Source organism: Budorcas taxicolor, chromosome 2 (assembly GCF_023091745.1).
Source record: "Budorcas taxicolor isolate Tak-1 chromosome 2, Takin1.1, whole genome shotgun sequence".
Lineage (NCBI taxonomy): Eukaryota > Metazoa > Chordata > Mammalia > Artiodactyla > Bovidae > Budorcas > Budorcas taxicolor.
In genome coordinates, this window is record NC_068911.1 from 4,020,042 (window position 1) to 4,046,618 (window position 26,577).

A 26,577-nucleotide genomic window follows, 5' to 3' on the forward strand; every position below is an offset into this window, starting at 1 on the left:
CGCCTGTGGCTGCTAACAGGGTATTTCTCTCTGCCTCCTCTGGTCAGTCAGGGACATCCAAGCTTAAATGCAAGACGGGGGGCTCTTGGGGCGATCTTCTCCTGAGAAGACCACGGCCTCTCCTGCGGCTGTGAAGGTGCCCCTTGGCCCCTCTGTTTCCTCACCCAAGCCCTGCTGGCTGCCAGCCCTGCTGGCCCTGGCTGAGGCGTGCTCCGGAGGCCCAGGGAAACCACAGCACCGTTCCTCTATCCACAGCTAACCCAGAGGAAACGCTCTCACTCCGGCCACATGTGGCTCCAAGGAGCCTCTCCCCAGCGTGCATGGAGGCGGAGGCCCCGGTCACAGGGAGCACCCCGGGCACAATGCGCCAGGAGCCCGGCAGTGACACCGCCCAGCACGGAGGGAAGCAGGCCCTCGCCGCGGAAGATGCTGGAGCAGCAGGGAGACGGGCCTGACTCTGGGGTGACGCTCGACTTGCTGGATGGGGTGAGTGTGCCTGTCCGCTCCACGCTCGCCCTCCTGGCCGGCCCAGGGCAGCGCGCCGTGCTGCCCGCGAGCGGCCGATCCCGGCGGGTCAGAGCCTGAGGGACGCCAGGTCCCCGGCGCCGACACAGGCCCCGCGTGGGCCCGCGCGCCTCCCCTCCGAGCTCTGTGCCAGTCCCCGACCCACCGAGGGGCCAGCCTTACTTTCCGCTATGGATGCGGCTCTTCCCTCTCTTGCGGGGGGGCGACAGGGCGCTCAGGGCGTGGGTCCGTTTCCGCGGCCTGCCAGGGCCTCTGCGTGCCAAGCTTCTATGGGGTTCCTCGCGCCTGTCCCTTAAAGAGAATCACACGCTGGGCTGTGAACCCGGGGGTGGGGGGGGCGCGGAGAAGGGGGCGCATGGAGCGCACACGTCACTCGGGGCCACGCACACCTGGCGGCCTGCACGGCGGACCTCCTGAGCGCGGCGCCTACAGAGCCCGGGCCGCGGGCGGCGGGCGCACTCACTCGGAATCACGACGCCGCTGCAGCTTCACCAGCTCGCGCTGCTTTTCCTTGTACTGGCGCTGCACCTCCGCCAGCCGCATCCGGAAGTCCAGCTCCATGGCGTCCATGCTCTCCAGGGAGGACTTCATGGCGTACATCTGCGGGGAGTGGCGGGTAAGCGCGGGGTCTTGCAGCAGGGATGCCACCCTCACCCTCACCAAGACTCCCCGTGTGCACGCCAGGGACCGGAAAGCCAACCCTGCGGGGCCGTGTCCAGGCCGAGGTGGCCCGCAAGCACCACTCGGGCAGGGCCGGCATCTGTCATGCACACATCTGCTCTCCCCGAACCCCCAAGCTGCTGCCCACGGGACACACCCTTGACACGTGATTACGTGGTACACGGAGGCCGGGTAGAGAAGACAACTTGCTGGGGACCGCCCCGCAAGGTGGTAGCAGAATCTGGGCCTGCAACTGTTTCCCCCAGGCGTGCAGCCTGCCAAGGCCCAGGCCAGGCAGCCTCTCTGGGCGCACCTCGTCCTCCCCCGAGCCCGCTCCCCCAAGCCACACCCGGGACGCCTCACCCGCTCATCCTTCTTCTGCATCCAGCTGTACTTCTTGTTGGGGTTCAGCTCGCGCGGAAGCCTCAGGTTCTTGAGTGGATCCACGAAGGGGCCGTCCAGCACCTCCTTCAGCACGTGGCTGCTGGCCACCAGGAGGCTCTCCAGCGAGGGCCGCACGGGTGGGCCCCGCTCTGCGCCTGCGGGAGGAGGCAAATGAGCCCACGCTCTGGGGGCCGGGCTCACAGGCACCTCGGCGACCTGCCTCAGACCCCCACCTGGGAAGAGGACACGGGCCAGAGTCCCGTCCTTCACAGCACATCCGCTCACAGACGCGCAGGCAGTCACCCGAGAACGGCAGAGCCGCACTCTAACAAGGCGACTCTTTCTGCTTATCTGTCCTGAAAATCTTCCACAAGGACTATGCGTGGTTTTCACCATGAGAAAAAAAATAACCCCACGATAAGTTCTGTAAATTGCGAAAGTCACATGTGCACACGACAGAAACCACAGACCAAGCAGAGAAGTGTCCTGAAACGTGTCCTGAAACACAAGACTCCTTCCTCCCACCACCTGGGCCCTTCCCCGGAGGATGCCTCTGCCGACACTGCGTGGCAGGTGGTTCCAGAAACTTTTACACACATTCAAGCATGGGTAACGCCCAGGCATCCTTCACAAGCAGAAATCGGCGCCCATCAGTACACACCACAGCACACACCACAGCACACTCTGCTCGTTGCTCCTCAACGTGTCTCCGCATTAGCACAAAAATATGCATTCATACTGTAGCTTGAACCCAGACAGAAAGTGCCATTTCTGTAAGTCAGAACCACTAGAACATCAGCAATTTTACGCAGCAAAACCGAGGAACAACAGCCGAGTTTTCTCTCGGATCAATAAGCTTTTAATTTGCCTTAACAATCCCCCACTGATGGCATTCAGGTGGCTCCAGATTTTTTGGGGTTTTTTTGGTAGTGAACAGATAGGCACCATCTCCGGAAAATTCTGTCTGTGCAATTACCATGATCAAGGTATGTATGTTCATCTTTTATTAATATTCCGACTGCCCTTCAGAAACGCTGTAGCAACTCAGGATCTCAGCGGTGGTCCCTGAGAACCTATTTCTCCACAGTCTTTTTAAAATAATATGAGTTTTCATTTTCCAACTGATGTTTCCTTTGTGATCTAACATATGATCAATTTTTGAGAACGGTCCGTGTGTATCTGAGGGGAAAAGTACATTCTCTTTTTAAAGTTTTTAAAAGTATTTATTAATTTAGCTGCACTGGTCTTAGCTGTGGCACGCAGAACCTTTAGCTGTGGGCATGTGGGATCTACCTCCCTGTCCAGGAATCAAACGCGGTCCCCCTGCACTGGGAGCGTGGAGTCTTAGCCACTGGACCACCTGGGAAGTGCCGGTAAAGTATATTGTTTACAACCAACGTGCAGAATTCCCTAACGTCGACATTAGCAAGTGTATCGCCCAGATCAGGGCTTCTGAACCCTGGCGCCATTCACATGGCCGTGGGCTCGAATGTCTGCTGCAGACGTCCTCGCCTCCACCACTAGGCGTCAGCAGTGCCCCCCTCAAGTCACAACCACATGTCACCAGCGGCGAGTTGGGACAGACACTGCGGCCACAAAGCAGTGAACCCCACCAGCCTCAAGCAGTTGGCACTAGACTGAAGCACGTGGCCCACACCCCAGGTGGCACACCCCACCCCAATCCCTTCGAGGTCCTCCGAGCTGTAAGTTTCTCAGTCGCTGGGTAAGGCAGGGCAGAGCTGCACCATCAGACCACACAGTGACTCCATCAGCTGCTTTACCCTCCAACGCACCAGCCTCGCTGGGGTCCCCAGGACACAGGGGCAGCCTGGTGGCCCAAGGGCAGCAGCTGCGTGCCCCCAAGTCCGCATGGAAAGCCCTAACGCCATCACAGCTCAGAAGGCAGAGCCTTTAAAGAGGGAACCAAGTTAACGTGAGGTTGCCAGGGTGGGCTCTGTCTGATCCAGCGAGACTGCATCATCATAAAAGGGGATGTTTGGCTACACAGACACACATGGAACAATTCCACAGGGAAAGGATAGCTGTCCACAGGTCTGCTGAGGAGAGATGCCTCAGGAGGAACCAACCCAACCCTGCTGAGACCTGGATCTAGAACGCCCAACCTCTAGAGTCAGGAGAACACATGCTCGTTACTCAAGACTCGTCCCCCCGCCCCACCCCACTGCGCGTGTATATTACAGCAGCCTGAGCTAATACCCCAGCCCTGCGGCTGTACCAACGCGAGGTGACTTGGGAACCGGCCCGACATGCACTGGAACCTCCGCGGGACCAGGCGTCCATCAGAGACTACGGTGATGGAGGGAGAGAAGGACGGCCGCTCGCCTTGGGACACCCATGCTTGCTGCCCACGGGCGGCTGCGTGGGGCAGGAGTGGGGAAGCGGGAGGGCCAGTGGCGCCAGGAAGTGACCAGGACCACTTGCAGCCCAGGCCTGCAGGCCCTCTGCAGAGCACCAACACTCAGGGTCCGTCCGTGACCGTCTGAGTCAAAGGGCCCCTAGGCCCTCCCCTGCATGCCGGTGCCCCCAAGCGCCCGCTCCAGCCTGACGCCGCCCCCCACCCCAGGATCACAGAGCCTACGCTCAGGCCACCAGACCTGCACTGCAGAGTGCCCGGGGCACCGCAGGGCACCACCAGGAGCATCTGAGTCCACGCCGGCCGCCAGGCTCCCCCTGAATGCACCCCTCCCACTGCTTCCCCGCCTCAGAAACCTTTCTTCTCTTCCAGCAATTCGGGTCAAAACCCTCAGCCTCGTCCTTACACACCCAACTGCAGTCCCTTCACAAAGCCTGCTGGCTCCGACTTCCACCCAGAACCCACCTGCCCGCACCTGTGCACCCCTCACCACCCTGGGCCTGGATGCAGACGGGAGCTTCTACTGGGTCTCCCCACCCCGGCCCTCACCCCAGCATCAGCCCCCCACACAGCCCCCAAAGAGACCGCAGTGAGGTCTGATCCTATCAGTGCAACTCAAATCCTCCTCATTTCACGCCAAGTGAATAAAAGATGACCCCCTCCCCAACAGTGATCCCACTTCCCGGCAACCACTCTCCCCTCTGGGCTCCCCTCCAGTCCCTGGCCTCACCTTTGTTCTACCCTGGGCCAAACAGTCACCCCAGGGCCTTTGCACGTGTTCTTCCTTGAGCCTGGCATGGTTTTCCCCCAAAGAATCTCCCTCCCCCACCTATTGAGAGGGGCTTCCCTGGCCATCTGCTATGGGAGACCACCTTCCCACCCCTGCCCTGACCCCTCCCACTGTTTGGGCCTCCCGCTTGTCACCACAACAGTGCTGAGGGCTGCACGCGGATAGCCTGGTTCCCTGCTGGTACCCAATATTGCCGGGCATACAGGAAGGAGCTAAATGAATCCATGAAATCAGGCAGCAGCGAGAAGACGGGCCAGAGCAGGCAGAGGCCCCCAAACTTGGTGACCCACCCTCAGCCCTCTCCTTCGCAGAGGCCCCTTGGCCTGTGTGGTCCCCACTGAAAACCCACCAGTTGTCAGGATCAAGAGAGGTTTGTCTTCTTGGGTGGGGGGGTGGGAATTTGTACTGAACTATTTACATGAAAGAAAAGAAACAATGACCTTGAACAACAGGACTCCCCTGGTGATCTAGTGGTTAAGAATCCACCTGCCGATGCAGGGGACACAGGTTCGATCCCTGGCCCAGGAAGATGCCACGTGCTGCAGAGCAGCTAGGCCCGTGCGGCACCATTACTGAAGCCTGTTCGCCTAGAGCTCGTGCTCGACATCGAGAGAGGACACTGCAGCGAGAAGCCCCCCACCCCCTGCAACGAGAGAAAAGCCCGAGCACAGCAACCAAGAAAAGAAAAGAACCCACAAGACAACAGACACCTGCGGGGAAGGAGGTGTCACTCGTCCGAGCTTCTAGGAAAGGGGGCACTGGACCCTGATGATGAAAATGATCTGGTTCTGGACCAGCAATTCCAGCCCTGGGAACAAACCCCTAGGAAAGCAGAGGTGCAGACAAAGATTTTTCTCCAAGAGTAATCATCACGTTACTCACAGCAGCAAAAGGAAGGGAGGAAAATTATAGAATAGAAGGTGAATTAAAATGCCTGACAGTTGAGGATTGGGACAACTGAAGTCTGGGGGCCTCCACTGGGCAGAAAACTGCGTAGTTCCAAAAAAATGTTTAAGAACGCACAGTTCCTGAAAATGTTTAATAAAGGATATACTAAGGGAAAAAAGGCTGAGCGCCGAAGAACTGATGCTGGAGAAGACTTGAGAGTGCTTGAGAGCCCCCTGGATGGCAAGGAGATCAAACCAGTCCATCCTAAAGGAAGTCAACCCTGAATACTCATTGGAAGGACTGATGCTGAAGCTGAAGGTCCAATACTTTGGCCACCTGATTCAAAGAGCTGACTCATTGGAAAAGACCCTGATGCTGGGAAAGACTGAAGGCAGGAAGAGAAGGGGACGACAGAGGATGAGATGGTTGGATGACATCACCGACTCGATGGACATGAGTTTGAGCAAGCTCTGGGAGTTGGTGATGGACAGGGAGGCCTGGCCTGCTGCAGTCCACGGTGTTACAATGAATTGGACAAAGAATCGGACATGACGTAGCAACTGAACAACAATAAAGTGGAAAAGGCAGGTAACAAAACATTGCTTACAAAATGATCTTAATTTTAGAAACTTGTGCAAGTGTAGAAAAAGTTCTAAAGGAAATACAGCTGAACACCCGGCACTGCTCTTATGACCTCCCCCCAGCTGTGCAGCACCCCCAACCCCACGAGTGTTCTGGCTGGAGTGCAAACTGGCAAGGCTGCGCCTGACTCTGGCTCTTTACATATTTCTTGGAGCACTTCAATTTCTATGCTGAACATCAGTGGTTTTGTGCCAGCCCAGAATTCACTGAAGACACTTTCTTTTCTGCTGAAGGCACTCCATTACTTCTGAGGATGACCAGCCACCGACACACACACCTACGTCCTGGAAGTGACCACTCCCCCATCCAGGGCTGGGCAGGATCAGCCCAGTCCATCCCATCTCCTGGGATACAGGCTTTACTTCTGCAAAAACCATGAACCACAGCCAGCCAGCTAATGAGTGAATCACAGCATCTTCGCCAGAGCTACTAGGAGAGAGGTGGCCTCTTCTGTGTGTCTGCTGGCTACAGTCCACGGGCCCGAGGGCTTGGGGAGAAGTATCAGTGACCCCCATGAGGAAAGTGGACCCACCCTGAATGAAGCCAATAGAAAGCAGTGAAGCTATGAGAGGGAGGGACAGGGAAGAGGGAAAAAAGAATTGGACTTGACTTGGTTTGAGCACCTGGATCCAGCCATACCTGAAACATTACCTCATTACTGACAAATTGTGATTCCACAAGCCAATGAAATTTTCCCCGACTTTTTCTAAGCCAGTGAGTCTTGGCTGCTCCCAGTGCAGACTCCTGCTAATTCACCACTGACAGAACAAAGAGAGACTTCACACTAAGAAACCCATAAGCTGGTCTCACGGCAATGTGACTACATACCACCTCCCTGTGCGTTTAAAAATGGTTAAGGCGGGGCTTCCCTGGTGGCTCGGTGGTAAAGAATCTGCCTGCCAGTGCAGGAGACACGGGGTCCATTCCTGATCCAAGAAGATCCCACATGCCCCGGAGTAACTAGGCCCGTCCAACTAGAGAGCCTGGAGCTGCAGCTGCTGAAGGCCAAGCACCCTGGATCCGTGCTCTGCAGCAAGAGAGGCCACTGCAATAAGAAGGCCACGCTCTGCAGCTAGAGAGCAGTCCCCGCTTGCTGTGACTAGAAAACACCCAGGCACTGGAAACCCAGCACAGCCAAAACAGAGCAAACAAACCAGTGAAACTCACGACAAGTGTATTCTACCACAATGTTTAAAAATTAACTCACAAAGGGAAGAACGTGAAGAGAAGTAAACCATATTCTAGAGATTCTGAAACTTTGAAAACCCCACTTAACAAAATATATGTATTTTTTTTACAGGAAGGGAAAAAGCAGGAATCTCCCAGTGGCCTAGTGGTTATGATTCTGTGTTCTGGTCGGGGAACTGAGATCCCAACAAGCCTGGTGGCACAGCCAAAAATAAATAACAATTAAAAAAGAGGCCAAGGAGGGGAAAGCAACCCCCAGAAGCCTCACCTGCTGCCTCCTGGCTCCTCTTTTCCAGCTCCAGCTCGGCGATCTCGCTCAGCAAGGTGATGCCGTGCAGGAAGCTCTGCTCCAGGACGAGGCTCTGCGCGGCCTCCAGCGTCTCCAGGACCGGGGCTCCAGTGCCCGGGGAGGGCAGGGGCCGGGCCTGGGGCAGTTCTGCAGCGGCCGCCAGGGCGTTCATGCCGGCCAGTGGGTCCTCCAGGCTGGGCAGAAACTCCTCGGAGCCCACCTCCTCCAGGAAGCAGGTGTTGCCGGGCACAGGGCCGGCCTCGGGGGCCTCCAGGCTTGGGAACTCGCCCTTCCCAGCAGGCACGTCACAGTCCGGCAGTTCCAAGCTGGGTCGGGGCTCACTCGGGGCCGCCTGGGCCAGGTCCTCCTCGCCGGGCACTGCCTCCGCCAAGGGCACAGCCACAGGCACATCCACGGGCACCTCCACTGGCTCCTCCTTGGCCTCCACCAGCGGCTCCGGCGTCAGCCGCGGCCCCAGGTCCCGGGCAGCCGCACAGGACTCTGTCAGGCCTGGTGAATCGACCCGCGCCTCGGCCCCCTCGGCAAAGTCTGGGCACCCGGGGGGCTCCTCGGGCCCCTGGCCGCCGGCACTCAGCGCCTGGGCCTCCAGCAGGCCGCCTGCCGGGCTCGGGGCCGCCAGGGCATCCTCGGGGGGCAGCGTCAGCGGGGACCCCAGGGAGGGCAGCTGCGCGGGCTCTTCGTCCATGTCCTCCACCTCCGCCTTCACCTCCCGCTCCACCAGAGGCTCTTCGTCCGGGACCTCACGCAGTGGCTCTGGGACCTTGGACGGGGACAGGCGCAGGGGCTTGTCCTCAGGGGAGAGCGCCAGGCGCTCGGGCCGGTCGGCTGGGAGCGGCACGTCGGGGGCCAGGCCATCGGCGTCAGCAGCCGCCGTGGGCTGCAGCAGGAACGGGTAGGGCCTCCCATAGTGCGGTGGCAGGGCTTGAAACGGGTACCGGGCTGGGATATCTGCAGAGAACACACGGGTCAGTGGGGGCCCCTCCGGCCCTGTGCAACAACTGTGTCCCCGTCAACAACCCACCTGCCCGCCACCCTCTCTCCTCAGCCGCCCTGCAGGGCTGGAGGCCGTTCCCAACGGCACCTGACGAACCCCAGGGTGTCTCTGCACATCTGGGCCCCAGAGAGGAAAAAAAAAAAAGACCACCCTGCAGTCCCCAAGGGTCTTCGGGTCTCAAAGGCAGAACCCTTGGTCTCTGGTGCCCCTAACCTCAGCGTCTGGTGCAAAGCTGGACCAGAAGAACCTGGTAATAAGATCCTAAACAGGGGGCTTCCCTGGTGACTTAGTGGTAAAGAAACCACCTGCTGGTGCAGGAGACACGGGTTCGATCCCTGGTCTGGGAAGACCTCACATGACACAGAGCAACTAAGTCCGTGGACCACAACTACCGATCCGAACTCCAGGGCAGGGGAGCCGGAACAAAGCCCACGCGCCCTAGGGCCCATGCTCCTCAATGAGGGAAGCCACCGCAATGAGAAGCGTGTGCACCACAACAGAGTAGCCCCCGCTCCCCAGAACTGGGGCAAAGCCCTGCGCAGCAACGAAGACCCAGCACAGCCAGAACAAATAAAGTTATTAAAAAGAAAAAAGACCCTAAGTTGTCCCCACCCAGCCCGGCGGACTCTGCCGTCCGCCCCACAAGAATCCACCAGCCCCACCTCTTCCTCCGCAGCGTTGGGACGTTCAAGTTGTTCAAAAACTGACAGTAACACTGGGCCACCCCCACCTTTTTACCTCCGACCTCCCCCCACCCGGAGAGCAGGGTGGCATGCAGCTGACTGCAGCATCAGGCCCCGTCCGGGGGGGCGGGTGGGGGGCACAAGCAGTAAGGGCTGAACAGGAACCAACGAGGGGAGACAGATACACGTAGCACCCCCACCCCGCGCCACAGCCTGGCCCGTGCACCACCCTCGACTCGACTGTTAGCAAGACATCGGCTCTCCCAAGAGAGGGACGCCACCAGCCCAAGACCACACACAGCATCCCAGAGGCCGAAATCTGAACTCTGGAATTCGAACTCACGTCCTCCCATGGGACGAGGAACACAAGCCTCAGGCCCCGTCGAGGCCACCCGCTGCGTGTCCCCATGGGCACAGGACATGTGCATGCCACCCATGGGCGGGGGCACGACCCGGAAGACACGGCCCCTGCGGGCCAGGCATCGTGGTGCCAAACACCTCGCGGACGTTGCTCTGCTCCGCGCTCAGAACAAGGCCTCCTGAGCTCAGGACCTGCTTCTAACATTGCACCCGTTTCCCCTGACCCTCCAGGGGAGGGCAGACCAGAAAGGTGATGGCGGACGGTTCGTTCCAGAGCTTGGCAGCAGGCCACGTACTGGTTTGGCCAAAACACCGGAAGGAACTTCCTGGCGGAGCCAACATGGCAGGCACTCAACGGGGAAAGGAAGGAACGGCTGAACCGACGAGTGAGTGGCGCCCGGGACACCCGTCTCACTGGCTCTTACCTGAGAACAAGGCCTGGAAGGGGCTGGGGGCTTCCTTCTCCAGCTCTAAGTCCTTCTTCTCCACGACGTTCTCGGGGGCCTCCTCCTTGCGGGCGATCCCCGGGGTGGGCGGCGGGGAGGCGGGCGGTGGGCTGCTGGGGTGGGAGCTGGGCGTGGCAGGGTATGCGTAGGCGGGCGGCTTAGACACGTCCTCCAGCTTCTGAATGACCTTGGCCTTCAGGGCAGCCACGGGGGACGCACGGGGAGAAGGCGGCGGGCTCATGGCCTTGCCGTAGGTGCCTGTGGGGCCGGTGCTCAGGCCAGGGGGCTTCCGTGGCAGCAGCCCCGGGCCTGCAGCGCCCAGGCCGGCCTTGCCCGCAGCCTCCAGGCTGCGCTTGCTCACCTTCTCCTCCATCTCCGCCCGCTGTTCCTGGGCCTTCAGCCGCTCCTGCTGCAGAGAGGGGGGGCAGGCAGGGTCAGCGCGGCAGGACCCATCACCCAGCACCGGCTCTGTCCTCCCAGGCTCCCCCCAGCCCACGGAGAACACCAGGCAGGGTCGGGGCCTGCAGGACCCTGCCTGAGACAGACATTCCGTCCCGGCTCGCATAACAAGCACAGCATTCCTTGTAGAATTCCAGCACCCGGGGGTGGGGGAAACTCTGGTCTAGACCCTGACCCTCCCCTAGGAGCCCCAGAGACAGAGCATGGGGGGCCAGGCAGGGGTGGGAGACCTCTGAAGATGCAGGACTGTCCCACCCCCCGCTCCACCATGGGCTGAGGACAGCTGCCTGCACGGAGGACTCACTACCTGAGAACCCTCTCCTGCTTTACCACAGTGAGGTCTCAAACACCTCCGACAGTGAGCCCTTCCTAGGCTGTGAGGAAACGGCTCAAAATCAGCCCGGGCCCAGCAGGCTGTCCGCACACAAAAACACCGTTCAGAAGGGCTCCGAGCCCCCAACCCCCACCACTGTGAAATCTCAATGAAGAGCTCGATGACACAGAAATTAACAGCCGCTCCATTTCCACAGGAGGAAACCTGGAGCCCAGAGAGGTGAATTCACTCGCCCGAAGGCACTCAGCCAGGCACAGCAGAACTAAATAAAAGGTTCAAAACCAGGGCCCCTTTCTCTGTATGTCATCTCTGTTGACTCCTTCAGAGTGGCTGCCACACGAAAAAAGAGGGACGCGGCCGGGCAGAGGACAAGCGTCCAGGAACACCTTCAAGAAGGCAGGAGGGCGTGGGCTTTGGGGAATCCACCCACACAGGAGGACACCAAGTGTCGCCCATCTTATGGGACCAGGCCACGTGGGTGGAGGCCAGCCCTGGCCCAAGCTGGGCCAGGCGGGGCTCAGGAAACGGCAGGAGCCCACTGGGATCCCTTCAGCTCCCAGGCAAACACCTCCCATCCACAGGAGGGGCCACCTCTCCTGCCTCGGTTTCCCCATGGCTCCCCAACCCCGCCAGGCTCTGTCTGCCTCTCGGGCTTGCTCACCCCATCCCCTCTGCCCAGAGGGCTCCTCCACAACTGACTTCTTCAGGTCTCTGGACAGACACCACCTCCTCCGGGGGGCCCTCCCTGACCTCCCATTTCTCCCTCCCCGTCCAGAACTGGACTGTCTGCCGGCTGACCCCTCTGCCGCGCCGTCAGTGGGAGGGGGCTCTGGGAAGGGTCTCCACGGCCCCACCCCAACTCACCACCAGCTGGGCGCTCCTCTGCAGCTCCAGGGCCTGGGCCGCCTGCTGCTGCAGGTAGAGGAATTCCTGCTGCCGCAGGAAGTGCTGCTGCGAGAAGAGCTGCAGCTGCTGGGCGTGGTGCAGGGAGCTGCGGCCCGGCGGGTACAGGGCGGGCCAGAGGGGCGGCACGGCAGCCCGCTCCATCAGCTCCGCTGCGGGCGAGAAGACCGTGAGGCTGAACCCAGCTCCCGACTCCCGTCACCCCGCTTCACAGCCGAGGCCCAGAGAGGGACCGCGCGCTCACACAGCAGCAGAACGGGCTCAGCTGGGCCTCCGGGTGCTTCCTGGGGGCCCCGGAGGCCACACAGCGGGAGTGGCCGACGCGGCGACTCCACACCTCCTCCCACTACACCCAGTGTGCCGCAAACTGGATTCCCAAGGGCTGGGGGCACCGCGGCGGAGGCCAGGCCCCCCACCCGGGCAGCCCTGCCTGGGTTCTCCACATGGGCGTTCTGGGTAGGAACTCATCAGAACAAGGACCCTTGTGGCTCTGTGACACCCCCACCCCTCCCCACCACAGGAGGCCCATGGCCTTTGGGACAGTCTCACTGTATGAGGCCATCACAGCCCCTGCCCCCAACCATGGACCACCACTTACCAAAGTGAGGCAGGTGGTCGCTGGGAATGACCACCAGCTGGCCTGACTGGGGGTCCCTGACAAACTGGTAGGCTGAAGGCAGGGAGCCCCCCAGGCCAGGCGGAAAGGCAGGCGTCATGCCCTGGTGCAGAGAAGGGGGGCCCAAGCCTAGGAGAGACCCGGGCCCAAGTCAGTGCTGGGGGCCACTCCCTACTTCCCCTCCCTTCCGGGGTCTTCACAGAGGAAGCCGAGGATAAGGGCTGGCTGGCTGTGAACCCTCCCGTCACCCCTTCTGACCACTGTCCACCAACAGGCCTGGCAGAGGAACCCCACGAGGCTGCAACCATCAATAATGACCCTGCTTGGGCATCCCTGGTGGTTCAAATGGCAAAGAATCTGCCTGCAATGCAGGAGACCTGGGTTCAATCCCTAGGTCGGGAAGATCCCCCAGAGAACGAAATCACAACCCCATTCCCGTATTTTTGCCCGAGAAATCCCATGGACAAGGGAGCCTGGAGGACTACGGTCCACAGGGTCGCAAGAGGAGGACACGACTGGGCGACTAGCACTTTTCCACTTCGGACAAGGGAGAGAGGTGAGCTAGGGGGATGGGAGGAGGGGTCCTGCCCCACACGAGCCCCCGGCACAGTGCTCTGGCGGAAACACTCAGGCCTCCACTATCCCCAGCCCCCACTCACCGTAGGGGTGTCCGGCGAGCCACATGGACGTGCTACCCGAGCGCGGCAGCCAGGGATGAGTGGCCAGGTGGGCCGCAGGGTCGGCGGACCAGCGACCAGAGCCCGCCAGCGCCGGGCCCCCGGTCACCATGAGGTTGGGGTTCAGGCCATTAGCAGCACAGCTGGTGGGGTGCAGGCGGGCCAGATCCGCCAGCTCCTTGCTTTCTCTGGAAGGGGAGCAGAGGCGTCGGTGAGTCTGGGATGGCCCCGGGACGAGGGGGAGAAAAAAAGGGGCGTCCCAAGGGACCGGTGGACACCAAGCCACTGCTCAGCACCCGGGGGCAGAAGAGCCAGCTGGGGCTCACCATAGGGGCCCCAGGCCTTCCTCGGGAGAGGTCCCACTCGCTCAGGACCACCCCGCACCCACGCAGGGCCACCCACCCTGCCCCGGGGGGCCCCCCAGACCTCACCTGAGCAGCTTCTCCTGGTCTCGGTCCAGCCGCGCCCCCAGCAGCCTCTCCTCCCGGTGCCTGGCCCGGTCATCGCCACAGTCCTCGTCGGCTCGGCCATGCCCTAGGCGGGCAGGAGGGCAGGAAGTGAGCCCCACTCAGAGCCCCCAACAAGCTCTCAGCATCTGAGGGGGTCCCTCACCCTGGCCAGTGCCCAGAAACGACCCTCCACTGCCCTCAAGAGCCCACATGTAACTCTCCCAGGTAAGCGGGAAGCTGCAGGAACGCATAAAAGAGATGGCGCCGCAACCCAGGATGAACGGAGCGGCACTCGGGGCGGGGTTCCCTCCTTTAGTGCCGGAAAGGCAGGTGCTGGGGGCGGGTCAAGACGAGGGAAAACCACAACCCAAAACAGCAGTTGCCATGCAGACGTGGAGCCAAGCCCGGGTCACGGGGGAGCCAGCCCGGGTCACTGGGGAGCCAGCCGCCACCCTGAGGCCCTGCCATGGTTCCGGCGGTTGCACACGTGTGGCTGATCTCTTCAAAATCAAGACGGAAAACTGAAACCAGAGAACCCGATGCGCGTGGGGTTGAGGGGGGGAAACTGGAGGGTGTGGGGCTGCCCCCCAGCTGGCCTATCTAGGCCCTGGTGCCCAGGAGGCACCCCCAGCCCCCCACAGCTGGTCCCGCTGCACCTCCCCTGGGCTCCCCGCCCCTCCCAAAGCCCTGACCGACTGCACGGGAGCTCAGCCCTCCTCGCTCGCCACCTTCCTCAGCCCCTCAGCCCCTCAGCCCCTCAGCCCCGGGTTATCTTCTACACTGTGAGCCAAAATTTAGAGCGTGCACGGTTGCCGAGGCAGGCCAGGGCCCAGGAGGCGGGTACGGCCACTGGTGGCAGAGACCACTCAGCCAGCAGCCAAGACTTTTCTCAAAAGAGAAACCAAGGACTTTGCTGGTGGTTCAGAGGGGAAGAATCCACCTGTCAACGCGGGGGACATGGGTTTGATCCCTGGGCTGGGCAGATCCCACACGCCACCGGGCAGCGAAGCTCGCGCACCATAGCTGCTGAGCCCTTATGCTCCAGAGCCTGGAGGCCCCAACTACCGAGCCCCCGTGCGCACTAGAGTCCGTGCTCTGCGACAAGAGAGGCGACAGCAATGAGAAGTCAGTGCGCGCAGCTAGAGAGACACCCCAGTAGCAGCAACTCGAGAAAGTCCACGCGCAGCAACCAAAACCAAAAGAGAAACCCACTGAGGCTGGACCAATTCCTTCCCCGGGATCAGCCGCCCCGGGGCCAGTGTCCACCCACCTGGAGCTGCAGAGATGCGCTCAGGGAGGAAGGCGCCCCCGGCCCGCCCGCACATGGACCTTGTCAATTACTACTCCGCTGCAGACTAGTGTCCCAGTCCCCTCTCCAGGGTCCACCAGCAGGCCCCCCACCCCGACATGGCCCCCGGGGGGATCCAACACGGCATGCTGCCATCGGCCTCTCCCTCATTTCTTCCCTCCTGCACCCCCAACACCAGGAGCTCCCAAAGACCTCCTGAGAACTGTTCCCCAGGAGAGGCTTTCCTTTCAGGAAGGTGGGAGCCCACCATCGGGAACAGGAGGCGACCACGCAGGGAGGGACAGCCATGAGCCCATACACCCGATGGACTAAGCAGGTCGGGGAAGGGATACCCCTCAAAAGACAGCTGGAGACGGGCTAGGGGGCAACCAGGGGCAGGCCCAGGAGGTTCCAGAAGCCCCTGGGGCAACGAGGAAGCAACATGCACGGTTAAGCAGAGAAGAACCAGTGAGCTGGGGCACCGGGCAGGCGGGGTGAGAATGGGTGAAGAAGTCTTTCCCACCTCGCCCCTGTGGGTCACAGAGCTGAGTCCCAGGCCGCCCGCCACCTCACTCCACGCGGGGCCAGAGCAGACCCTCTTGTTTGTGCCAGCGCCCAGGCCCCATGACTGTGCCCAGCTCGTGGTAGGAGGCCGGGTAGCACAGGGGAATGGTGGGCAGTGGGAGAGAAGGTGGGACCCAGCCAGGGTACCCAGGCCGCCAGAGTCAGTGCTGTTCCCAAGTCAAAGGGTAGCCTGCACCCACCCTCCCGCCCACCCCCTTCACCAAGGGCTGGAAGGGGCCCTCCTCACAGGCCCCACCTCAGGAATGAGGCCCTAAAGGGCGGCCACACTTCTGGGCAGGGCCACTCAGAGTCCTGCAGCTGGACCGAGACACCAGGGCACACGCCTTCTCTCGGGGGAGAGCCTCCCAGGCCCACAGAAACCCCAAGGGCCCTCCATGCATGGGGCCATGCTGCCCTGGGGGAGAGGCTTTGGCAAAGAGCTCCTGGTGCTCCCAGAAGGGTCACGTGCCTGGAGTGTGGCCTGTCCCCAGGAGCTCAGTCCTCAGGCCTGACTCCTCTCCACCGCCCTGGTTGCCACTGCACAGGCCTCAGGGGCTTCCCACTGCAGGCCCCACTAGAAGCCTGCACGCAGGCTAGCCCAGCTTGGAGAAGCCACCACCTGCAGGGTCCCTTAGTCCAGAGCCCCAGACCGCTCCCTCTAAATTCAGCTGTCCAAAGAAATGTGACATGCCCTCCACCACCGTGGCCCGGGCACCACCCCAACCTCCTGCCTCAACCTGTTCCCGCTAGCCCCTGCTCACCCTGTCCCTCCTAGAGTGCCAGGCCGCCCAGCTGTCCTGTCCAGTGCACCCCCAGTCGCACTCAGGGCCACACACACTGCTCCCTCCACCTAGAGTGCTCGTGCCCGGCCCCTGTAGCAGTCTCCCCAGTAAGACGTCGGCCCATATGCTGCCTCCTCCAGGAAGCCCTCCCAGAGCACCTCTCCTCTATCATGCTCCCTTGTTTGTCTCCCTCACTGCATTGAGCACATCACACTCTGCCTGTTGTTTATTCACCGTCCGCCTCCTCCATCAGACGGTGCACTGCTCTGGCTTGAGCAATCCCACTCCGAGGAATCCACCTCTCCCCTTATACAACGCCTGGCACAGGAAGGTGCTCAGCACATCATGGGAGTGCGAATGAAAGAATTCGTGAGGACATCCAGAGGGCGATGCAGAGAGAACAAGCAGCAGGTGCAAAGGCCCTGGGGCAGGAGTGTGCCTGCCTCACCAGGGTGAGAATGCCGAGGAAGGAAGCAGGCAGGGGAAGGGCAGGGTGCAGACTGCATTCAGGGTCTTGCAGGCCGTGGAAGGGAATGTGGTTGAGATTCCGTCCAAGGTGAAAGGAGAAGCCAGAGGAAGTGCTGAGCAGGGATGAGACGTGATCTGACTAAGGCTTTGAAAACTGCCTGCGAACAAGCAAACCAAGAGGGCCCTTAGCTTGTCTCTGCTGAGCTCAGGTTGGCGGGGGGCCAGTTCCTCCAGGAGGCACATGTGTGGGGTAGAAGGGAGCCAAGCCCAAAGTCCCACACACACAGAGAAGACCCCCTCCTCCTCAGCCCTGGAGGCATGAGCAGGGTCCGAGGGCCGCTCCGTGCACACGTTCATCCAGTGGCCGTCAACCCAGGAGAGGAGTCCCCCCCCCACCCCAGCCGCCCCAGATGAGGAGACCAAGGCACAGACAGGCAGAGGCACTGCCCAGGTCACACTCCTGACTGCCGAGGAGGCGCCCAGCTGGCATCAGGGTCTGCATGAGCTGTCCAGCCGCCCCCGACACAGGTGCAGGGCCCCCAAGCAGAGAGCCTGCACAGGGTGAGCACCGGGGAAACGGCAGCCCCACAGCCACTGCCTGTCTGCAGCCCCGCCCCGGGCCCGCGTCCCCAGCAGTGACAGCTTCTCTGTGGGTCACAGCCTCTAATCCCAGCCATTATTGCCCAGGCTGAGGCCCGCTTCCCATGGCAACCTCCTCCTGGACTCCCATCTGCACATTTCCACGGCTCCGGCTAACTCCGCGCTCGTTCGAGTCTGGGGTCAACGCCTCGGCTTACAGCCAGTGCAACCCCGGCTCTGCCGGGTGATACAGACAGTGGAGCAGGGTTCGGGGGGCACATCACAGCCCCCCAGATCTGGTCCCCAGTTTTACGCCACCACAGAGTTGACAACGGGCAAAGGGGAGAGGTGGGAGGCACAGCCCTGGGCTTCAGGTTCAAGCTCAGCCCGCCTGTTCTAGCCTGCGTGACCCAGGGCATGTCACTCCACTTCCATAGGCACTGCTCTCCCGTCTGGAAGCTGGGGGATGAACAGATCCTCCGCTGGGGGGCTGCGGGAGGAGACGCTGGCCAGGGCTATGTGGGGCTGCCTGCACCCGCCCCCAGCTAAATGGCAGGGACAGTGCTGGTCTGCTGGCCTCTCGAGCATCGGCACCACTGCCTGGGGGCTCACAGGCATACACAAGGCCCATCCTTCATCCATCTCAGGGTCTGAGATCCCGGTAGCCAGACCAGACCCTGAGTGAGCCCCCTCGAGACATTTCTCAAAAAAGATCTCAGGCTTAGGGCAGAAACTCTGAGCCCTGAAGACTCTGAATGTGAGCACAGAAAAGGGAGGCCTGTGTATGAAGCACCTGCTGCCCATCAGCCCACCTGGCGCCAGGGAATGAGGCAGCCCTCCCAGCGCCACGCAGTGAACGTGGACACCACGGCTCAGGGGGCTTAGGCCTCTGGTTCAAGAGCACACCGCTGCAAGAGGCAGAGCCTAGACTTGAACCCACTGCCAGGGAAAGGGCTCACTCCCCAGGAGGAGCCAGGAGGCTGGGAGGGCCCAGCAGCGCCAGTCAGGGTGGTGCCAGGTCCTTCCTCCCTTGAGGCCATCCAGAGTAGGGGAAAGCCCACTTCTTATGGGGACTTCTTTTTAAGGAAAGGTGGCGGCTCAGTCAGTAAAAAAAAATCTGCCTGCGGTGCAGGAGACCCTGGTTCCACCCCGGGTCAGGAATGGCCACCCAAACCAGTGTTCCTGCTGGAGAACCCTATAGACAGAGGAGCCTGGTGGGCTATACAGTCCATGGGGTCGCAAAGAGTCAGACACGACTGAGCGATCAACACTTTCACCTTTTTTCACGTCAAGGTTCCAAACACCTACTTTCCAACTGTCGTCAGCAAACAGGAAAACAGCCTCAGCCCCAAGATTCCTGAAGGCCGTGTCCCCAGACTGTCCCCTCCTTGCTTTCAGCTCCCACTCTCTCTTACACACACACACACACACACACTTAAACACACACATTCTCACCTACACTGTCTTACACACACAATTTCTTCATACACGTTCTCACACACACACATTTCTTCATACACATTCTCTCACACACACACACACACACATTCTCACCTACACTCTTACACATTCTCACCTATACTCTTACACACATTCCCTCATACACATTCTCACACACACATACACGCACATTCTCATCTACACTCACACACATTCTCAGCTATACGCTCTTACACACACAAACCCTCAGACACATTCTCACCTACACTCTCTGACACACACACACATTCCCTCATACATTCTCACACACCTTCATACACACACAGGCCCCCATACACACATTCCCTCATACACATTCTCTCTCACACACACATTTCCTCACACACATTCTCACATTCACATTTCCTCATACACATTCTCTCTCTCACACACACGTTCCCTCATACACAAACATTCTCACATACACACACTTAAACACACACATTCTCACCTATACTCTTACACAAACACACATTCCCTCAGACACATTCTCACACACACACAACCACAGACACAGATCCCTGGGACAGAGACAGGTAAGCTAGGTATCAGGAAGTGATCCCAGCAGGAGGGCCATATCGCTTCTCATGAGCATTCTTCTACAAAAAGGACCTCCAAAAGGTCTTTTCTCTCCCAGAAGGATCTACCTAGTAAGAGGGCTTATCCACTACCCACCCAGCCACCTCCAAGCAAAGGGCTGATACCCAGACTTTCAATTGCAAACTAAGTAAGGCAAGGCCTCAGTGAGCTTCTAGGATCTGAAGGCAGGCCTCTCTGGCTCCAGGCAGGGTGCTCCACACAGAACCATGGCTTCAGTCGGTGATTTAATAAAGCTTCCCTAAGCATCACTGGCTCTGAGCCTTCCAGGGCTCCGACCCCAGCCAGCCACGCCCACACCTCCACACACTAACACACCTGGGGCAGCAGAGGGCCTTCGGCGCCCAGCCTGCAGGTGGGGCCTTTGGCTCAATGCTGGGCTCTCTCTTTGCGTCCCTGGTAGCTCAGATGGTAAAGCACCTGCCCACAATGCGGGAGACCTGATTTCGATCCCTGGGTTGGGAAGATCCCCTGGAGATGGAAACAGCAACGCACTCCAGGACCCTTGTCTGGAAAATCCCACGGACAGAGGAGCCTGGTAGGCTACAGTCCGTGGGGTTGCAGAGAGTCGGACACGACTGAGTGACTTCACTTTCACTTGGGCTCTCTCTGGGCAGCCGAAGCCCAGAGTTCCAACCAAAATGCCATAAGTATCAACTATGTAAAATTCCAGGAAGGAATCCAACTGGGAAAATATGCAAGGGACAAAACTAAATATAACCAATCAACCCCCTTCGGACAAGATATTCAACTTCACCAGTAATTAAAAGAAATGTACCATTACTGCCTACCCAGCTTAACATTTGTTTTTTTAATAAAACACAACTCTGAGTAGTCTAAAATGAAACAGACTGCAAACAAGCATATAAAATCCCTAACTACCTAAGAAGTCACAAAGGCATCCATTGTCGAGACCACACGGACGCCAGGGGGCCCTGGCTTCAAACGGTCACGCTCAGTTACTCATTCCCCCACTTATCAGACACCTACTATGCACCAGGCCCCACGCTAGGTATTGGGAACACAGAACTAGGTAAGTAAGGCACGATTACCTCCCTCAAGGACTTAGAATTGAAAGCTTAAAGCTAATCTATTCGTCGGAATCTATTCTTAGAAAATGACTCAAAATATCAGGGAGGCGCAATGCACAAAAATATTCAGAGCCACTTCCTAAACACAAAAACATCAGAGCGAAAGCTGAAACGCCACTAGGGAATGGCGAAGGTAGCTATGGTGAGTGCTCTGGACGGAACAACAGAGGCCATCAAAACTGCTACTTATAAAGAGTTTGCAAAAGCAAGAGCCTACCTACCTGGGCAAAAAAAAAAAAAGCAGAACCCAAGATCACAGCGCACTGGGAGCTCTGCAGATCGGATGGGAAAATGAATCTGGCAGAAGACCTCTAGGTGTTCAGGGTCACGGAAACAAACCTAGCGGTCCCTTTACTTCCCTCTCCTTTCCTGCAGTTTACACATTCTTCTACGTGCATAACAGAAGAAGCAATAAACCCTAAGTAGCAGTCATAGCCCACAAGGGGGATAAAGGACAAAAAGAACCAGGACGGTTTCGAAAGAAGGGTGTGGAAGGGGGCGGTGGGCAGGGAGAAAGGAGCGCAGAGGTAGGGAGGTGAAGGGGAATTAAAGGTGCAGGGGGCAGAGGTGGGACCCAGGACTCACCTTTGACGTTGCTCAGCGACAGGGACCGCTCCTGCTCCGCCAGCCCAGGTGCCAGCCGGCCATTGCCGCCACTGTCCTTCTGCCGGGCCACGGCCACGGCAATGCCCACAGGCGGGTGTCGCACTTCCGCCTCACCCTGGGCCCCGGAGCCCTCACGGCCGAAGGCCTTGGCACTCTCGGGCCTCTCCGGGTCCCGCTTCAGCTGTCGGCCACTGGATGCTGCAGGGCCCCCGGGGTGCGGGAGGCGCGTCTGGGCGCGCGGGGTAGCTGTGGGTGCCGGCTCGGGTTTCATGGTGCCCAGGCCTCCGAAGGGGCTCTTCTTGCCGCAGCCGCCCGGGCGCACGGTCACAGCCTCGCGGGCGAAGCTGCCGCTGTACTTGATGAGGCTCTGCATGGCGGAGGCCTCTCCGGGCCCGTGGGCCGCGGCATGGATGTCGGCACCTGGCCTGGCACAGGTCGCGGCGCGGGGCAGCGCACCCCCGGGGTCCAGGTAGGCCTTCTTGGAGGCGGCGGCAGCGGCCTCCTCCTCGGCGCGGCTGGCGTGGTGGTGCTGCGCGGCCAGCACAGCCATCTGCGTGGTGGCGAAGTTGCCCAACTCGAAAGGTTTCCACTTATGCTCAGGGCCGGCGGGCGGGGGCGGCCGCCCGGGCTCCAGGCCGAAAAGCTTGGCGGCCTGCTGGGAGGCGGCGGTGGCAGCGGGGCCGCGGAGGGCGCGCTCGCAGGGCCGGGGCTCCGCCTCGGGCTTGAGCAGCTCCTTGGCGGGGAGGTAGGCCCGGGGGTCCGGGGAGGCGCGCGCGGCCCGCGCCGGTGGGGCCTCGGCGGGCGGCGGCCGCTTGAGCGAGCGGATCACGGAGCTCTTCTCGCGGAGGCTCTCAGGCCGGTCCGGGGGTGGCCGCGGAGACCCGGGTGGGCCCTGCAGGACCCCGGGCCGGCCCACCTCGCGCTCCCGAGCCCGGGAGTCACGCGCCTGCGACGCGATTTGGATGGGCCCCGGGCGCTCGTCGAAGGCCTCCACAGAAGGCACGAAGGTGGGTGCCACCACGCGGTGCTCGCGGCCCGGCTCCCGCGCAGCCGCCGCGGGGAAGATGGTGTAGACGCCGGTGGGAGCGGGTTGCGGTGCGGCGAAGGCCCCGGAGGCGGCGGGGGGCGCAGGCGGACCCTTGCTTGGCGGCGGTGGCGGCGGCGCGAGTGGCGAGGGGCAGGGGCAGGGCCCGGGCAGCAGGGCCTCTGCGCGCCGCAGCCGCGAGCTCTCGTCCTGGCGCGCAATGTCCTTGGTGCCGCGGGCCCCCTCGGCCACTAGTGCGGGGAGCCCCACGTCCCCGGTGCCGGTGCCGTTGCAGAGGCTCAGCGGCAGCGGTGGCGGCGGGTTTTTGCCCTTCGACTCGGCGGTGGTCGAACCCGGCGCTCGCAGGTGCCCCGGCTCGGCCAGGAAGGGGGACAGGCGCTCGAGGAGGCGTGGGGGCCCTCGGTCCTGGCGGCCTTCCGCCCTTGCCTCTTGGGTCAGGTCCACCACGCCGCGCAGCCCAGCCGCCTCTTCCCGGGCCCTCGGGTCCTTCTTGCCGAATAGTGGGGGCGGCTCCCCGCTTCGGCCCGTTCGCTCTTTGGCTGGACCTTCGCGAGAAGAGCCTTTGGTCGAGGCGCCGGAGGAGTGGCCGCCAGGGGTTCTGGAAGAGGCCGTATGAGAGTGCAGGGCGCCCGGGGCGCCCGGAGCCCCCGGGGCAGGCAGGTAGAAGCCATCTGCAAAGAAAGAGCACAAACGTGAGCCAGTGCCCCCACTGCCTGGTCCAGAGCCAAGGGGAGGCCGGGACAGGTGCCCTGGACCCCGGGGCACACAGGAGGAACACGCATTGCTTGCAGTGTGGCTTGGGACAGGACAGCTCTGGAAATGGATGAAAAACAAGTTGAAACCTCATCTCGGCCACCTACTAACCTTTCTGAGCCTGTTTCCTCATCTGTGAATGGGGGAGAGGCCAGAATTTAGAGCTGCACAGAGGGCCCAATAGGATTGGATGAGGACCCAGTAGCTAGCAGGTCCCAGAAGGCTATGGGTGGGCCCCGGGAGCCTCTCGGGGCTGGAGTCTTGGGAAACACAGCCAGGGTGCAGTCTGGAGTGCTGGGGTAGTGGTTCCCCCCAACCCCTCTCCACAGCCCACCCCCAAGTCTCCCCACCACTCCTCCCCTCTGACCTTTCTGGGTATCGAAAATGCTGGGCTGACCCAGCTGGCTGAGGAGGGGGCTCCCGCTGCTGGGGGGCTCCAGGTGGCTCAGGTGGAGATAGGGTGGGTACAGCCCGCTGGGCAGGTGGGAGAAGCCTGCAAGAGAGAAGACGCGGCTGAGACCCCTGCGCCTCCCCCAGGGGGCTCCCCCAACTCTCTCTGCTTCTCGTGGCTGTCAGGCCCCGCCCCCTGGTTCTGGAAGCCCAGGTTTAGCACCAGCTCCCCAGAGCGGGGATGGGCCCCTCCCAGTCCTGGCACGCCAAGCCTCCTTCCGGTCCCAGGCAGCCCCTGGGACTCCTGAATCCCCAGGGAAGGGAATCAAATTGGGTCCAGGGGAGGGCAATGACGACGATGATGCAGACGGCAGTTCTCGTCAGAGGCCAAGCCCTTCAACTGCTTTGCCTATGTTCAATTCACATTCACATTTCAGAGAGAAAAAGAAAAAATTCTATCAGGCAGCTACTCTTCATATCCCCATTTTACAGATGAGAAAACTGAGGCTCAGAAAGGCCCACTTGCCCAAGGCCCCCTCCGCACCCCACCCCTAACAGAGGAGCCTGCCTTTGAACTGAGGTCACCAGGGCTCTTAACCTCAGCCCAACATGGACCTTGTTTGAAAGGTGGACTGGTTTAACTCCTCTGCTGTGTAACCCCAGCAGGTCCCTTGCCTTCTCTGAACTTCAGCCTACCCAGCATAATCTCCAGTTGCTGGGTCTCCCAGGCAGGTGTTGCTAAGAAGGAACTCTTCCTGCAGGGGATCCTCCTAACCTCTCGAGCCCCCTCCACTCCCACCCATGATGCCCAGAACCAGGGCTGTAAGTTACAGGGCACAGAAGACAGGAAAGAGTGGCCACAGAGAAAGAAACAAGAGGCTGAAAAGGGTACAAAGAGGAGAAGGCCCGGGAGGCCCGGGAGACAGGGAGGCCTGGGGCCCTAGGGGCAGCCTCTCAGCCTGGGCTGTGGGTGACACAGGACCCCGGGCCCACTGGCACCCCCTTGCCACGCCCTCCGAGGCCAGGAAGGCAAGACTATCCCCGGCCACACTGGGCCCACCTCTCCTCCCACAGCCCCAACTGCAAGGACACTGACGACCATCACAAAACAATGAGGAACATGATATGCGTCATTTCATCACTGAAACAGCGCTTGGTCCTGCTGCTTTTGCATCTGTAAAATGGGCATGACGGTCCCTCCCTCACAGCTTGTTCTGAAGATGAAGAGTTCTACTGCGGCGCGCTCCATGCAGCGGAAGCACACTGCGTGTTCAATATTGTTGCTATGGTTACTGGTATTTGTTGGCAAAGGAGAAAAGGGAGTCAAGGAAGGCAGAGCTCAGTTGCTTCAGTTGTATCCGACCCTTTTCAACCCTCTGGACTGTATGTAGCCTGCTAGGCTCCTCTGTCCATGAGATTCTCCAGGCAAGAACACTGGAGTGGGTTGCCATGCCCTCCTCCAAGGGATCTTCCCTACCGAGGTATTGAACCCGTGTCTCTTATGTCGCCTGCACTGGCAGGTGGGTTCTTTACCACTAGCGCCATTTGGGAAGCCCCAGGGAAAGCAGGGGGCAAGCAGATAGCACAAGGCACCAGAGGTAGCCCCTACCTCACCCCACCCTCCCAGGGCTGGTGGAAGCAGGAAGCTCAGATGGGACTCCAGCCCAGAAGGACTGCCCAGCGTCCCAGACCCAGAGGTGGATGGCCCCCTCTGTGTGGGACACCCACGAGTCAGGACAGTGACGGAAATGCTCCGTGACAAGGCACAGAGGAGGAAGCGGGGAGACAGCAGGCGGTGAAAGGCCCAGGAAAGCCTGAACCTGCAGCAGCTGCTCCTAAGACCCCGATCTTCTGGGAGCCGGGCACACACCCCAGGACGCCCAAAGAGGCACCAGGTGCCAGTGAGCACCCAGCATGTAAATCCACCAGAGCCCCAGGGCCGGGAGGAACACGGCGACCCCCAGGCCCATCCCTTCAGGGACAGAGGGGAAACTGAGGCTTCAGGGAGGCCCAACAGGAAGCCAACCGGCAGACCCCCCGCCCACATTTAGGAGTGCCACTGCAGAACGGCAGCAAGAGAGCCCTGCAGTGCCTGGCCCCACTGCTCCCACAATTACAGTTACTGTTGAGCTAAGCGCCAGGGGGACGGCGGTGAACGGAACAAACTAGGCCTGGCCCTCAGAGCTCGGCCCACTGGGAAGACAGGTATTTCATGAAAAAACACACAGATAAAATGTGTGGTCACAAGCATGCAGGAGAATGCACGCAGGGGAGGTGAGCCAAGCCCTGGAGACAGCCCGTGAGCTGGGGTGAGGGGCTGCAAGGGAACAGCATGTGTGAAGCCTTCAAGTCGCCGAGCGCTTGAAGCACAGAGCGGAGGCCGGAGGCTCAGGGCTGGGCCCCGCAGGCCACACGCAGCATGGAGGGGTGACCGTGGGGCGAAGGGGAGAGGGCAGGCTGAGAAGTGCTGGGGACAGCGGCCCGGGCCCGCCCGCCCGGCTCGCTCCTTACCTTCGTGGGCGTGCGCGGCCCACAGCTGCACCATGGGCAGGTTGCTGGGGGTGGGGGAGCGGAAGGAGAGGTCAGAGGGCAGGGGCACCGGGCTCCCATGGGATGAGGCCGCTGGCCCCATCCCGCCAGCCACAAAGCTGCCCAAGAAGGCCTCGCCTGCAGAGAGAAGGGGGCCGTCAGGCAGCCAGCAGGCCCCCGCCGCCCAGCCCACCGCCCCAATTCCCCGCCTCCGCCCTGCCCCACCCCAGTGCCTTGGACTTTAGGAACAGCCTGGGTCAATGCAGCAAGACTCCAGGCTGGAGAAAGAGACCCCAGGTGCCTCCACAGCACCCAGCACTCTTGGCAGACTGGCGTTATTTTCCCTATACCGGAGGGAGTGTGGTTCTCCCCATCTGCAGCTGAAAGCTGAGGCTGGGGAGGGGGAGTGGGAGCAGGGACCTCCAGAGGACACAGAATGAAGAGGTGGCAGAGGACTCAGGTTCTGAGTGCCTGGACCTGGGGGAACCCCTGGTTCAGTTGGAGAAGGACCTCCGAGGACCCCACAGCAACCCTGGACAGGCGCCGGGATCAACTCTCAGCCAACCCTGTGCGGGAGGAACAGTGTGCCCATTTAACAGATGAGGATGCTGAGGCTCAGAGATGGGACGTGCCTGACCCCCACGACCTGTGAGCAGGGACTCTGAAGGCAACCCAGAACCACAGGAATGAGCCAGTGAGCCGGGGAAGGAATGAGAGCAGCAGG

General features: G+C 60.8%; 1 protein-coding gene across 1 annotated transcript in view; it reads right to left on the reverse strand.

Moving 5' to 3' along the window:
• The window catches only part of TNRC18 (trinucleotide repeat containing 18), a 78,731-nt gene that overhangs the window by 33,722 nt on the left and 18,432 nt on the right, over window positions 1-26,577 (reverse strand). Inside the window, exons 2-13 of the mRNA XM_052655233.1 lie at window positions 25,836-25,991; window positions 23,302-23,427; window positions 21,116-22,852; window positions 13,665-13,767; window positions 13,216-13,421; window positions 12,539-12,685; window positions 11,902-12,092; window positions 10,224-10,653; window positions 7,720-8,709; window positions 1,549-1,724; window positions 989-1,125; window positions 688-816 (exon numbers count right to left, since the gene is read on the reverse strand). Coding sequence (XP_052511193.1) covers window positions 688-816; window positions 989-1,125; window positions 1,549-1,724; window positions 7,720-8,709; window positions 10,224-10,653; window positions 11,902-12,092; window positions 12,539-12,685; window positions 13,216-13,421; window positions 13,665-13,767; window positions 21,116-22,852; window positions 23,302-23,427; window positions 25,836-25,991 — 4,528 coding nt within the window. The remainder of the gene's footprint in view (window positions 1-687; window positions 817-988; window positions 1,126-1,548; window positions 1,725-7,719; window positions 8,710-10,223; window positions 10,654-11,901; window positions 12,093-12,538; window positions 12,686-13,215; window positions 13,422-13,664; window positions 13,768-21,115; window positions 22,853-23,301; window positions 23,428-25,835; window positions 25,992-26,577) is intronic.